At 38.5% G+C, this 14,563-nt stretch overlaps 1 protein-coding gene across 4 annotated transcripts in view; it reads right to left on the bottom strand.

Moving 5' to 3' along the window:
• Positions 1-2,552: 2,552 nt before the first annotated feature.
• The window catches only part of TULP1 (TUB like protein 1), a 45,636-nt gene continuing 33,625 nt past the window's right edge, over positions 2,553-14,563 (bottom strand). For 3 of the 4 annotated variants that reach the window (XM_087929658.1, XM_087929660.1, XM_087929661.1), the window contains 4 exons: positions 13,642-13,740; positions 12,317-12,488; positions 4,087-4,246; positions 2,553-3,065 (listed from right to left, as the gene is read on the bottom strand). In XM_087929658.1, the coding sequence (XP_087785784.1) occupies positions 4,113-4,246; positions 12,317-12,488; positions 13,642-13,740 (405 nt within the window). In that variant the 3' untranslated portion in view covers positions 2,553-3,065; positions 4,087-4,112. Of the gene's footprint in view, positions 3,091-4,086; positions 4,247-12,316; positions 12,489-13,641; positions 13,741-14,563 lie in introns of all 4 variants that reach the window. The other variant, XM_087929659.1, reaches the window with a different exon arrangement.

The raw sequence follows: 14,563 nt of genomic DNA, 5'->3' as shown, positions 1-14,563 counted from the left end.
ATCAGGCATTTTAAAAATAAAGTTGGCAAATGTTGTATAGGTCAGGGGTTTCCAACCTTGGCAACTTTAAGACTTGTGGACTTCAACTCCCAGAGTTTCTCAGCCAGCTAGGAGTTGAAGTCCACAAGTCTTAAAGTTGTCAAGGTTGGAGATCCTTGATATAGGTGATCTGTTTTCTTCTTGTCTTCTGAGTTGCTGCAGTGCATTTGTACTTGTCTGAATTTTTTTTTAACACAACTCCTCTAGTAGGAGGTCAACACAAACGGTAAAAACTTTGTCTGAAACATTGCATTTTTCAGCCTGGAGCTTGTTGGTGCCTTTGTTTCTCTATCCAGATATGAATTGCCCTTTCCTGGCATAGTGTTTTCCAAATGTTGTCATACTAAGGGCTGGCTGAGGATGATAGGAGTTATAGCCTAACATATCTGGAGGAAACCAGGTTGGGAAAGACTTCTGTATTATTATAACAATGGTCCATATTAAATAATGGAGGGGGAGGGGAAAAACATTCAGAAACCACCAGGATTTATATGTGTCTTTCCTTTTACAATTAATCAGAATAACAATAACAATTAATTACAGCTCACATGTACAAAGCATCTCCCAGCCTTCCTTCCACACCTACATGTATGATTCATTGTGACTTGGAAGGCATCATCCTACATCCCACAGTAATAATCATGAGTGTCACATGAGGACAGGAAGTGAAGGCTCTCACTCTACCTAACTGAACCTTGGATGAAACAAAAGTTCACTTGTTGGCTCAAGCATCTTTGATGTCCTACTCAAATTTAAACACATCCATTTTCAGGCAAATCCACCAAATGAGCCCCCCAGGAAGGCAAGACTCATGTGAAAGCTTCCAGAAAGAAAAAGCAAGCATAACATTCCCTCATCGATACTCTTGTGAAGTGCCACACTGATTCACAAAAAGGGCCACACCTTTGAGTCATTGTTACTAAGTACTTCCTGCAACAACTTAGCCTTCCATTGGAGCTTTATGCTGCTTTTGACAGTCATTTCAGTGAAGAAATAGTTTGGTCTGAGGGTGTTCAGATTGTAGGATGGAAGTTATCAGTTATGCATTAAACAACAGGTGGCTAAATAGTGAGGGAGACTTCCCTACTCCCAAATGATGTATAACGCATCTGCAGTACTATGCTCTCCTCTTGACATTCTTGGAAAGCAAGGTGGAATAATAACTAAAAATACATTTGCAACTAAACTTAAATAAGGTTAATTTCATTTACTAGAATACATCCCTGTGCTTTCACGCTTGATAAATTTGACTGAGATCTACTAATTTATTTTGTAAAATACACTCCTTCCTTCCTTCCTTCCTTCCTTCCTTCCTTCCTTCCTTCCTTCCTTCCTTCCTTCCTTCCTTCCTTCCTTCCTTCCTTCCTTCCTTCCCAGCATTTTCTTTATTTGGGAGTAGCTTGGTCCTAACTTGGTGAATATTACAGTATAACATTGATAATAAAGATATCAGACTGGTTTTTTAAAAGGTGGATGTTAACACCCTAACGATGATACTATGGGGAAATACTAATGTACAGAGTTGAAATTACCATTCAAATAAATTCAGGAATATCCAGTTAAATAATATCCACAGTATATTAAAGATATTTGACAAATTTTGTCTAAATTCTCTTAGCCAAATCATTCATTGTTATGAGCCCAGTAATGACTGCTAGAGTAGTCTGTAATCAAAATACTCTCTGAGCTTCTAGGAGGTGACTGTGCTTCTTGTAGAATCAAGAGATGGATGATTTCTCAAGGAGCACTAAATAAAAATAAAAATCTTTCTAATATATTTAGCTCCAATATTTACATGCTGCAAGCTTAAGCTCCTGTGTATAAATAGGCTAGAAATGAAACTGGAAGAAATCCCTTTCTGTACTTCAATTTTCTTCTCTGCTTTGGCCATGGCAGCGGCCTGAGTTTCTGATTAGATTTTGCTTAGCACAGCTCCTGCTTGGTGGAAACCGCCCGCTTCCCCCAAGTCTTCTTTTTCATACTGGGAAAGCAAGGACCTTCCTTCTCTTCCGTGGATATGTCTTTGAGAACAACGGTTTCCTTTGTTAGAATGTTTGTACAAAGTCCTCTCTGTTGACTCTCTTCAACTTGATACTTTTCTGATTGTTATATCCACCAGTGGGGAAGGAAGGAAGGAAGGAAGGAAGGAAGCAAGCAAGGAAGGAAGGAAGGAAGGAAGGACCGTTTTTCATGGCTCAATCAGTGAACTTAAAACAAGTTGAACCTTTCATTTTTGATCAGTGAAACAATCAACTAACAGGTTTTTTTTAATTATTATTATTGTAGCAACAAGGCTCATTTCTTCTTGCTCTTGGTTTTTTTCCACCAAATTGTTCAGATGCAATTACAACACAAGCAGACAGGTGAAAACAGAGTGGAAACTAGGGGAAGAGGTAGGCACAAAAAATCTAAAGCAAACCTGAAAAAGTTCACCACTTCACTGGTCCACTGGTGAAACCAAGAAGCAAACAGGTTCATCAACTTAGATCCATTCAGAAGAGGTCAGTCATTCTGGCTTTTCCTTTTCTTCCTAGTATTTTCCCACAAGTGTAGGGTCTGCTTTTTTCAGATCAATCAAGAGTTGATTCCAGAACAAAACGCCAACTGGCATTGTCCATGATAGCTAACTGGAGTGGAGATCTTTCTCTATACCAAAATGAAGCACGGCATTAGGAAAAACATCATTTTTGGTTCTCGACAGGAAAGATGGGTACAGTCGGTCTTCCTTCCTGGTGGGCTGGGGGTGGATAGAAGTTGCCATCAGAGAAATGGTTAGTAGGACAACTTGGTTATACAGATTAACCCTAATTGCTGGGTATGCTGAGAAAGAGGGTGGAACTGGATCCTGCCAAGCAAGTTTGGGCCAGACATATTTGTTGCTAACAAGTTTTAAGGTGATAATTTGCAACCTTTTCAAATCACCTTCTTCAGAATGATAAGGTAATGCTCAGGAATGTTCTGGAAGAGCAATACTAATTTGAGGATGTGAGCAAGACTGTTCCTTGACTGAGAAAATGTCGTTGAAGCTGGGAATGAAGAAGAAAGGAATAACTGAGAGAGAGAAAAGACAGAGACAGAATATATCTTTGTAGAAATATATTATATTGCAACTCTCTACTATGCTTAAATTTTATAAATAGCCCCATTCCAAAAGAATGTATATTTATCTAAGCACCAAAATCTCCCTGCTCATTGAGGTGTGCATAATTTAAATATATTGTTCCTACTATATTCAGTTAGTATTTAAAGAAAGGTGTTCAAACCCCAATTTGCAAACTTAACTCTAATCCATTGGTTGTTCTTCCCTCACAAGTAATTTATCTTTTTATAACCAACAAATTTACACATTCGTCTAGATTCTTGTGACTAGCAGGCAGACCATGATTTTGGAAAAGACAACAAAGTACACCTTGTCCATTGTTTTTCAATTATCATTATCATTTCAGGAAAACAGCTTCCTTTTCTCGTGTCAATTTTACATAACCAAACAAAACCATCCACCCACCCACCACCACAGCAAATTACCTAAACTAGTGTTTTTCAATCTCAGCAACTTTAAGATACATGGACTTCAACTTCCAGAATTCCCCAGCCAGCATCAAAGCCCACACATCTTAAAACTGCTGAGATTGAGAAACACTTATGTAAACACTCAAATCTTCTTGAGATTCAAACATACAATAAATCACTGACAGCCTGAGATGAGCAGCTGGTTCCAAATCCCTTAGGAATGGATAACTTAACAATATTCACAACCAAGTTGTTTTCAGTCTTTGTGAACCATGGCTTCAAATGTTCACAGGCAGATGCTAAAGACAAATATGTGCATATGGTATTACTAGCTAACATGACACTACACAAATATGCACTCAAAATTTTGCCAGATTTTCCCCAATAGTATTTGGCGATGTTTAACAATACCAACTGAGCTTTCATTCCCCTTCATATCATCCTTCCTGGCTTTAATTTGATCAGGCATATTTGTGCTTGCACTGTCAGACCAAACAGAGGGAATTTGACCTAGTTGGTCCAGACCTGGTTACAAACCTTGGCATGATGGCATTGTAGGTGTGCTATTCACAGGCCAGTTTCCCATCGAAGCTTGAGAGGGCAATGGCAAAAGCCTGCACAGCACAAAGTGGGTAATTGTAGTCCATGGTGAAAACATCATCAGCCACTCGGCCAAACTGTAAGATGATGTATTCAGCTGCAGGAAAGAAAAATGACATTATCGGGTTAGAAGATAAAAAGTTTACCATGGAAACTTTTGGTCTTCTGCAGAATGCATGACAGGACAAATTGAACAAAGGGGGATGGAGAGGGATTACTATTAATAAAGCTGACCAAGGAGGTGTTTTCCTCTAGTCTTTTTTGTGTGTCTGTTTTAGCATTGTTCAGTCTAAAAGGAAAGACATAAGAGAGCTTGGGAGTATGGATGTCCAAAGATCATGGTCAGAAAAGCCAGGATGGCAGCTGCAACAGTGCAACTAAATCTCTGCCTGGTTTTTTTATGTGTGTCATAGAGTTGTGGTCACACGTCATGATTGGCATCTGAACTTTTCTTGACCACACCCTACAGATACCTTTGGCATGGGAGAATCCTGGATACGGACTCTTATGCCACATATGTACATTCTGCAATTATACCATATCCAGCCCAAAGAGACTGGCAGCAAACCCACATGAGATAAATGCTGTCATTAGATAATTTGCACAGCAATCAGTTGCACTGAAAGAAGTCTTCTAATCCGGCACAGGGGAAAGAATTTGGGGAAATAAAGCTGAATCTGTGACCTATTGCCCAAGAGAGGAGGAGGATACAATAGAAAGAGCAATTCCCAGAGCAATAAAAAGAATTGAATGAAACTCCCATTCTCCCACAACACACATACCTCATCAACATCCTTGCTGAGTTTCTGGACTATGATGTTCAATTTAAAAGTAGGATAATCATTATAACATAACTGCTACAATTGTCAAGATTGTAATCTCAATTGGATTGCCGTATATTGTCCCACAAAACAGTACTTGGCTTATAGTTCGGGATGTAATGCTTCTGAATGGAAGTCTTCTAGCATTACAAATACACAAGCATTGCACAGCTATTTCATTTTCTCCATCTTTGTGAATAACAGAGTAAGAGATTACCTTGACAGAGATACACCGAACCTGCTGTCTACGCAAAAGGAACTTACGTATTTTTTTTAAAGTCCAATATGTCCAGTTAATGTTTGGAAGCAACTCAGACAGACCCCTCCCTGATTCGCTGAATTTTAAGGAGGAAGAGGAGGAGGAGGAGATCCAGCACAATCAAGTTTGTTATCAGCTTCACTAAGAGACAGTATTCAATTCCACATGATGGTTAAAACTACTTTTAATAAAACTGGTTATAATAAGAGAAACTTGCAAGAGGGGTATACAAATTGTGTCTTCTCTGCTGCAATGCTCGCCATATGGCAACCCCATTCTCATGAATTCTGAATGTCCCTTATCCTGTCAACCTTCTGTAAAGCTTTTTAAGACTTCACTTTCCCAGCAGGCATTAAGCACAGATGAGACCTCAGGTGCACTTAATTTGATTGCTATTATAACCATTTTTAATTATTTTGGATTGTTGCTGCTTCAGTTGTTAACTTGTGTTAGCCTCCCATATCCCACTTGTGAAATGAACAGCCCAGGGGTGGGATTCAGCAGGTTATGACCAGTTCTGGAGAACCGGGGGGCGGAAATTTTGAGTAGTTCGGAGAATCTGCAAATGCCACCTCTGACTGGAGATTTTACAGTATCTTTCCCCTGCCACACCCACCAAGCCACACCCACAGAACCGGTAGTAAAAAAAAATTGAATTTCACTGCTAGAACAGCCACATAAATTGTTTTTTTTAAGAAATAATAAATGTTGATGACTTAGGCAGGGCAACTGTGCAATCAAAGACTCACTCCTTTGATCTTTTTTTCCAGTAAGGATAAAGGTAAAGGTTTTCCTGTCTAGTCATATCTGATTCTAGGGCACATTGTTCATATATCCCCAATATATGCTCGTGTAGGGCATGGAGCTAATCTTGGCCAAGGGAGCTAGCATTGTTCAAAGGCATTTTCTGTGGTCATGTAGCCAATATGGCTATACCCCAAAGGCACGTGGAATCCTATTACCTTCCTACCAAAGCAGTACCTATTTATCTAGTCACGTTTGTATGCTTTTGAATTGCTAGGTGGGCAGGAACTAGGGCAAGGAACAAAAGCTCACCCCGTTGCACAATGCTAGGATCTCAAACCTGGGCTGTCAGTTTTCCAGTTGACAAGCTCAGCATCTTTAACTACTGAGCCTGAAGATCATATGCAGCAAAACAAAAATATTCAGATGCTAAGGGAATGAGTGCACAATGGGACAGAGGACAACCCAGAAGGTTTAGAAATTAACTGGTCACCTGCTGGGGAATGAATGGCTGATGCCTTTTCAACAGAGTTTCTAAGCAAGCCCTCTTCCTTTTTCCAGCTAAATGGACAGAAAATAAAAACAGGTTTGCGCCCCCTCCAAAAGATGTGCTCTTTCACCAGGCCTGTGGGTGGCCTTCTAAAGGCCTCTCTGATTCCCTGTTTTGATTGTGACTCCCTTTGTTTGCAGCGAGAGCAGCAAGAAATCTGTAAAAATAACTGGGGCCCTGAGCAGGTTCTTTCTATCCTGTAATCCTACACTCCCGGATAGTAACATCTCCTGATTGGGCTGGACAGGTGACAAGCAGACAAGTCACACAGGCTGAAAATTGCTTGGCGGCTGCTGTTTACTGTTCTGATGTAGATTGCAGAGTGTGTCTATATCCCCAATATATGCGCAAGGTGGAAGGAAATGCTATTGTGATGATGTTCGGTTCTCCTTACGTATCAACATCAAAATAATAGCTTTGATTGAGCACCAAAAGAATAAGATAACATAATAAACATAAAAACGAGGATCTCATTGACCACACAAAACACATGTTTAAATTCCTAGATCCCATTTATGTGAACTCAACATATTTAATTCATATCAGGATTAATCCATAGAAAACATTTATGAAGATCAAGTACCATCGTATAATTAGAATCTGAATGAATGGCTTCTTAACAATAAATAGGTATAGGATTCTTTATTTGGATCAAATCCAGGGCAGATAAAGTATGGGGATTGTGACATTTTCTATATATATATATATATCCCATCCAATCTTGATTGGCCTTTGGTGTCTTCAATTTGCACTGGAAGAAAAATTTCCATTGGGAAATATTTTTGCCAATGAATATCAGTCATGGATGGCCTGTCTGAAACTGAAATGGAGATTGTAGATATATAATCCACCCAGAATTAGCCAGTGGTAAAATGGATGGCCAATACATTTTATAAATAAATAAATATATATATACAGTGTGTGTAGGGTATATACTGTAGGATCATCCTTATACTTTGCCAGACACTCTACGCTTTTTAAAACACACACACACACACACACAGTTGTTAATTTTGTGAATGAAATCTTCAAGTTTATATATATATATATATATATATATATATATATATATATATATATATATATATATATATATATATAAAATTTATTTTACAATAATGTATACTGTTTACTAAGTGATACCTATTAACTTTCAATACAGTTTCACTTTTCCTGACAGACATGGATCTAAATGAGCTTATCTTTTCTGTTTTATATGTTCATGGAATGGAATGGAGGTTAAAAGTCAAAAGCTTCTTCACAACCAGGGGCTCTGCAATTCCCATCTTTTCATCCTGAGATTACATACATTCTTGTTATCTCTGAGGGCTGGCCATAGTTCAACAGAGAAATCTGTGAATGCCCCCCTGTGGTCAGCAACAGAACATGTACGACTTCATTTGAAACTCTGGATACATATCCCTCTTGACTATAGTGACCACATTTCCTTGGAAAAATACATAAATAAAGGACAAAAGCTGAAAAAGGGAGAAACCTGAAAGTTCATAAAGATTTTAAAAAAATTAGTTGTCCATGCTAATGGCTTTGATTTGCAAAGAAAAATTCAAGACCAAAACAAAAAAAGTTAAATAAATATAAAGGGCAGCTTTCTGAAATAAAGAACTGTCCTTTCTAATAATGGATATGTGGTCACTGAATTCTTGACTGACAAAGAATGTACCAGTAACATTCTTTGGCACTTTGCCATCCTCAAAATGTTTCTTACCACCAGGAAATTTAGAGAACTTTTCTTGAATCAGAGATTATAAATCAAGTGCAATAAATTCACAGATTATGCCATTGCAGCTGTTCTGGATGTACTGTACCTTGTCCAATTTTGGAAGTTTTTGACTTTTCAGAAAACACCTGGCACGTTCTTTAATGTTTAACAGAGTTGTATGAGTTTATGCTCAAATATGTGTAGGGTACTGTACGAAAGCAAGTGAGCAAAAGAAAATCGAGCTTGCTTTTTGGATGGCTCAGACCATTCAAAACGTTACTCCAGTCAGCCTTTTATAATGCTCCCCCTAGTGAACTTTTACTATATTTCATACCATACTATCCAGGACAATTGGATGTTTTGTTCAGACCTGATTGCAAAATTCACTTTGTGTCCCTGGAATCACGATAAATTATAGATTTCACAGAAGCCATTCTGAATTACCGTTTGGAAATCGAGCGTTCTAATGCAACATAAAAAAACTTATTCCGAAACAAGTGTTGAAGGAATGTTATGATTTAAATCTTGAGTTCAATCTTGGGCGTCTCTGTAACCATGGTTCATGGCCACAAACAATTATTTAAAGTGGGTTTTGGGGGAAGAAAAGGCTGAGAACCATTGCCCTAAGCAGTTAGAAGACTAATCTCCGAGATCTGCTTTGCTTTTGGTTTGAGCGATTCATTTCAACAGTTACCAAAAGCATTTCACATAGCCACCTCCATATGGAAATCTGAAAAATCTTACGTGATTGTGGAGATATTCATAATCTCTGATACAGACATCTTGCTAAAGCTAAACAGATTAGAGACTGGCCAGATTAGAGACTGGATGGGAGACCCCTTTGAATTCCTTTAAAGCAGAGGTGGTATTCAGCAGGTTCTGACCAGTTCTGGAGAACCGGTAGTGGAAATTTTCAGTAGTTTGGAGAATCAGCAAATGCCACCTCTGACTGGCCCCACCCCCATCTATTCCCTGCCTCCTGAGTCCCAGCTGATCGGCTGGGTCTTCTTTTGTTGCCCTGCACAACAGAGTTGGAAAGCAGGTTAGCTGAGTGGGATTTTGCAGTAACCTTCCCCCAGGAGTGGGGAGGGAATGGAGATTTTACAGTATTGTTGAGGTAATTCCCCGTTAGGAGAATGAGCGCATACAGGGAGACGTATTGAGAGAAGTGTTTGAATAATACACACACAGCACACAGATACACTGTACAGTAAATGTAGGTTTTTACTTCCAGAAAGTTTAAGCAAAGTTCAAAATAGGCAGTCCAAAGTCATTCACAGGTAAAATCAGTCAGTTTTTAGTCCAGGGAAAATCCAATAACAAAATCCAGTGTCAAAAAGAGTTCAGTAACAGACTTACATCAAATCCATGAATATCAGTCAATTAGGAAGAACGGCAATACTCTCCAACAGAAGGAAACAGAGACTCACTGAGATTTCTTCTGAGACTAAGACTAAACAACCCAGGTTTCTGGCTCCATCTTATGGCCGTTTGAGAAACCACACCTAATTACAAGTTTAGCATTCCCTTAAAGAGACAGTATTAAAATGTCTATCCTGGTTTATATATTTCCAACCCAAATAGCTATTAGGTGACTTATATTCCTAACAAGTGTCCTTCTCCTTCCATGCACACCAAGCCACACCTACCAAGCCACACCATGCCCACCAAGCCACACCCACAGAACCAGTACTAAAAAAAATTGAATCCCACCACTGCTATAAACGTTAACTAGACCTTTGTGCTGGAAATAAATAAGATGAAACAAAATGGAAAATAAATGCACTAATATACGATCCTTGTTTTTCAATTAGATCTTAGAAACCACTGCTTTTTATATAGATGCAGTTTCAAATGGCTCCCATGTCTCAGATTGTAGCAGTTTGGTATGATTCTGAGCATGCCCATCATAAATCAAGGTTCCATTTTATAAGTCAAGGCAAACATTTAAAGCTAACTTTGTAGATTCAGTAGAGAACAATGGATTAGTTCACATATTCCATTGAACCAAATGTTATGTTTTGAGTGGATTTTGTGAACCCTGCCAGTTATGTTTTTTTTCAGCAAATCATGGTTAAACAAATCATGGCTTTGAGCCCAATCTTGTCTGTCAGGGGAAAAAAAACCACTGGTCTGGTCACTCTGCCCCAAATTTGGTTGGACTCTTGTTCTCAGTAATGGACCAAATCCAGTCCAATTGTATATGGAAACAGCACATGTTCTGACAAACCTGGTTTCACTTACATAGGATTTCTGAGATTAATTGGAATGGGATTTTCATTGGAACCATGTTGGGGGAAAAAAAGATGAATGTATTCTCCTGGTAGGTCAATCTTAATCTCAACACTGTTTCCATGGCATCAGTTTCAGTGTTTGAAATTGTATATGTTAATTAATCATGGGAACCAGTTTGGTGTAGTGGTTAAGGCACCAGGTTAGAAATTGGGAGATTGTGAGTTGTAGTGTTGCCTTAGTGACAAAGTCAACTGAATGATTTTGGTCTGTTTGCCACGTGCTGGTTAGTCTTGTTGTCTCAGAATCCCACCTTCGTCGCCAGTGTTAAGTATGGTCGGTGGGTCCCATAAGAACGAGGCTTGAGTAGTGAACAAACAGCTGTTTATTTAACAGGAAGAATTCTGAGACGACAGTCCTAGCGCGCGACAGCTCTTCTTATAGAGCTGGCCGCGGCTAGGCAGCCAATGACAGTTCTTTGAGTTTGCCGCACTTGGTTTTAGCCAATCGCGGCAAACCCTATACGAGCTAATCAGGGGTGTTTAAGACGTCCAATCATGGTCCAGCTTTTCTGGACCAATAGGAATGCAGGTCTTCAAGCCGGCTAATATGGAACACATTTCTCTCAACCCTAAGAAGGAGAAAATGGCAAACCACTTTTAAAAAAACCTGCAGAAGCTGAAGCAGTTTTTCTAGCCCAGATAGCCACTAACAATCAATGCTGACTTGAAGACAAGTACATATCTATCTTTCACCATATCTAATCTGGTCCTCTCCATGACAGGAAAGGGGGACGCATTCATGTGGAGAAAAAGCAGCCACATAGAAACTCTCTTCCCTGCTCCACTGTCAGATTTAGACTTGGTGAGGCCCTAAACTTGGAGGCCTTTTGTTATAAAATTACAAGGTCTCAATAAGGTTGTGTACTGAAACAGGACTTTGGGTTGCCACAAAAACATTGGAAACATCTAATTATTTCATAGCAGGGCATTTAAAGAAATAAATACAAATTAGTTTCAAATGAATGTACAGTACATACTGATTAGACGCTTATCATTTGTCTTGATCTCTCTCGCAGATCATAATAGTATATCCTGGAAACAATACTTAAACCTGAATTTTTGAAACAAAAAAACCCCCCAAACCCAAAATGTACCCTGAAATTTTGTGAGGTTCTGCAAATTGTGAAGCCCTAAGCTATACCTTGTTTTGCTTATGCCTAAATCTGGCCCTGCCCTACTCCCTAGTTGTATCCCAACTTCTGGGATAAACTTTGATCTAATATGTCTCCCTTGAACAAGTAGGAAGCTAACCACTTCCATCAAATTAATTATGTGGGTCCTGTCAATGTCCCTACTAGACGGAGGGAAGACTGATATAAGCAATTCATAAGACTAATCTTTCCCATCCATACTGTTTGGAAACTTGAGAAATGCTGTATTGATTAGATAATTTGCATCAAGGGAAGAAAAGAAAAAAATGCAAATGAAATTTAAAAATTGATTTTTTTAAAAAAAAAGACAGATCTGACTGTAAGTTTCCAGCCCAGGAATTCAATTTGCTGGGAAGTATTTGAAACTTAGGATACTTTGTCAACCCCAAAGCATCCATTGGGCAATACAATTCAGTGGCCCATTCCAGCATGCAAATCCAGGATTTCATTTTGATTTCCGTGCTTATTTCTTTTTCAATGGACAATGCAGTACAATGTCTACTCTGACTCTGAATTTGCAAAAATGCCCCTACCTTAGTCATGGGTCTAACTAGCAACAGCAGCAGCTTTTTGGTCAGCACTATAATGTAGAAGTTTTTTTTAAAATCCACACTCCCACAAGACTTACGGTCCTCATTGTGCACAATCTGGAAGTTCTTAACCGAAGCATGTGTAACTCTTCCATGGAAGTTCAGCACGTAAGACTGAGTTTCATCGTTCCATACAGGGACTTTGTTATGCAGCTCAATTAAGCTGTCCATTATCTTATTCTGCCATCTCATGATTAAGCCATCATTATCCTAGGAAATTGTGAGAAAAAGCATTACCACAAATAATTCAAAAATATATCTTCGTAAATATTTATTTGGTTATATTTGCATGAAGAAATAATACATGTACATACAATTGATTCTCATGGGGTACATCACAAGAAGTCCTCTAATATTTTTGAGTATAATTACAGTAACATCTTAGCCTTGCTCCTGTTAAAAGTTGTGCCGCGAAACCTGATATTAATATACTAAGAAACTTAAGTATGCACATACTTGTTCCTCCAGGTTTCATGAATGGAGTTCAAGGGAGCTTGTAAAGGACAATATTCACATATAAATTATATATCAAAGCTTGCAATCCTTAGCTTAGCTTTTGACAGCCTGGTGCATATTGACTAGGAATTTTGGAGTACCAACTCAGGTGGAGTCATAGATCAAGAAAGATTACCTTTGACTCTTTCCTCAAATTTCAGAATCAATGTTTTCTGCTGTGAATGTTTTAAAGAAAGAATTATGTTTATAGTGATGCCTCATGTATTCCATTCTTCATCAGAAGCCCTGAGGTAATCATTTTATATATAGGTATGTATGTATGCGTATGCATATACACACATATATATACATATGGATATGAGGTTTATTCAGAGATGGCCAACCAGGGATCTGAAGATATATCTTCATATCAAACTAGATGTCATAGTAAATGCTTATATAGTGTTTTATCCACTCAGTCTTGTTTAGTTAATGGGAACACTTCACCATTTATATTATATTGTTGGTTGAGATCCGTAGCTGCAGATCATCTTTCTGCAGTGCTTTAGTGCTTTCTATATGTATTAATATACAGCTTTTAACACTTTCCAACCATGATTGGAATTGCAATTCCACACACCTGGAGAATGACAAGTTCAGGAAGATTGTTTTAGAAATAAAGCCTTGGAAAAACCCTTATATCTCCTATTCTAAAAGGAAGTTCTGCATTCTTATATTTTTGCTGACACAAAATTTCATAGCAAAAATGCAGCACCCTTTGTGACTAAATGCCTCTCTGCACATTTGGATTTCTTATTTTATTAAGCATGATAAGCAAAATATCAGAGAAATGGCAACAAGATGTCTTCAAACATTGGGATTACTTAGAAGTAATGAAACCTTGTATGAAGGTTTATGTGTAACTTACATTTCGGGGACGGATTGGCACCCTTTCGTTATCAGAATTCATTCCAGGAATGACCACTGTCATTTTCCGAGGTCCTTTGAAACCTAACACATTTGTCTCCTGAAATAGAAATACCAAAATGTTCATAACTGAATTACCATCATGTATCTCCACAACATGATCAACTTCAGCTGATCTTTAAGGGTTTAAAGCCATTTTTCTGGTAGCTCAAAGCCTTATATTGCACATGTCTCAATAGTTCTAAAACCCAAGATTGAGTGTCCCAGCATATATACGAAAGAAAAAAAGAAGGAATTTAATAAGGAAGGGAATATGTCACACCTGCCCCTGCCAATCTGCTTCCTTGTCTCATCTCCTTCTCCTCCCCATCCTTTGGTGCTCCTTTTGCCCACTCCCTGTCACTGGGAGGTTGCTGCTTTCACCCCTAGGGAATGCTGTGAAAATCCTGCCCCCTTGGTGCCCCAGAAAAGATGCTTGTGGAATGGTGTGAAGCTCAGTCTCTACTTTTCAGAGGCACAGGCGGTGATATAGGACGGATGTCTTTCTGTGGGTCACCTCCACTGACCAGAGGACTTAAGACTCTCCATTGATTTCTGCCTGTCTCAAATCACTGGAGAATTATTGATGAAAACTCTCAACCAACACGCATGTCTTGAACTGCTAGTTTTATAGAATCCACTACATTATAATAAAGTGGCAATACGGCTTACTTAAGAGGACCAAGATCTAGAAGGGTAGTTCAAGAAATATGCAGATATAAAATTTAACTAGCATAATACACACCCTGACAATCTAAATTAAATTACATTGTTTCTTTGCAGATTACAATGACTTTAGTGAAAAAACATCTACAAATTAAATTATTCCCAACCACAATATATAGAACATCTAGACATTTCTTCTTTTATTCATATTGTAGTAT

Source organism: Pseudonaja textilis, chromosome 3, assembly GCF_049901715.1.
Source record: "Pseudonaja textilis isolate UNSWEBS1 chromosome 3, rPseTex1.2, whole genome shotgun sequence".
Classification (NCBI taxonomy): domain Eukaryota; kingdom Metazoa; phylum Chordata; class Lepidosauria; order Squamata; family Elapidae; genus Pseudonaja; species Pseudonaja textilis.
This window is presented reverse-complemented; position numbering and strand designations above follow the sequence as displayed.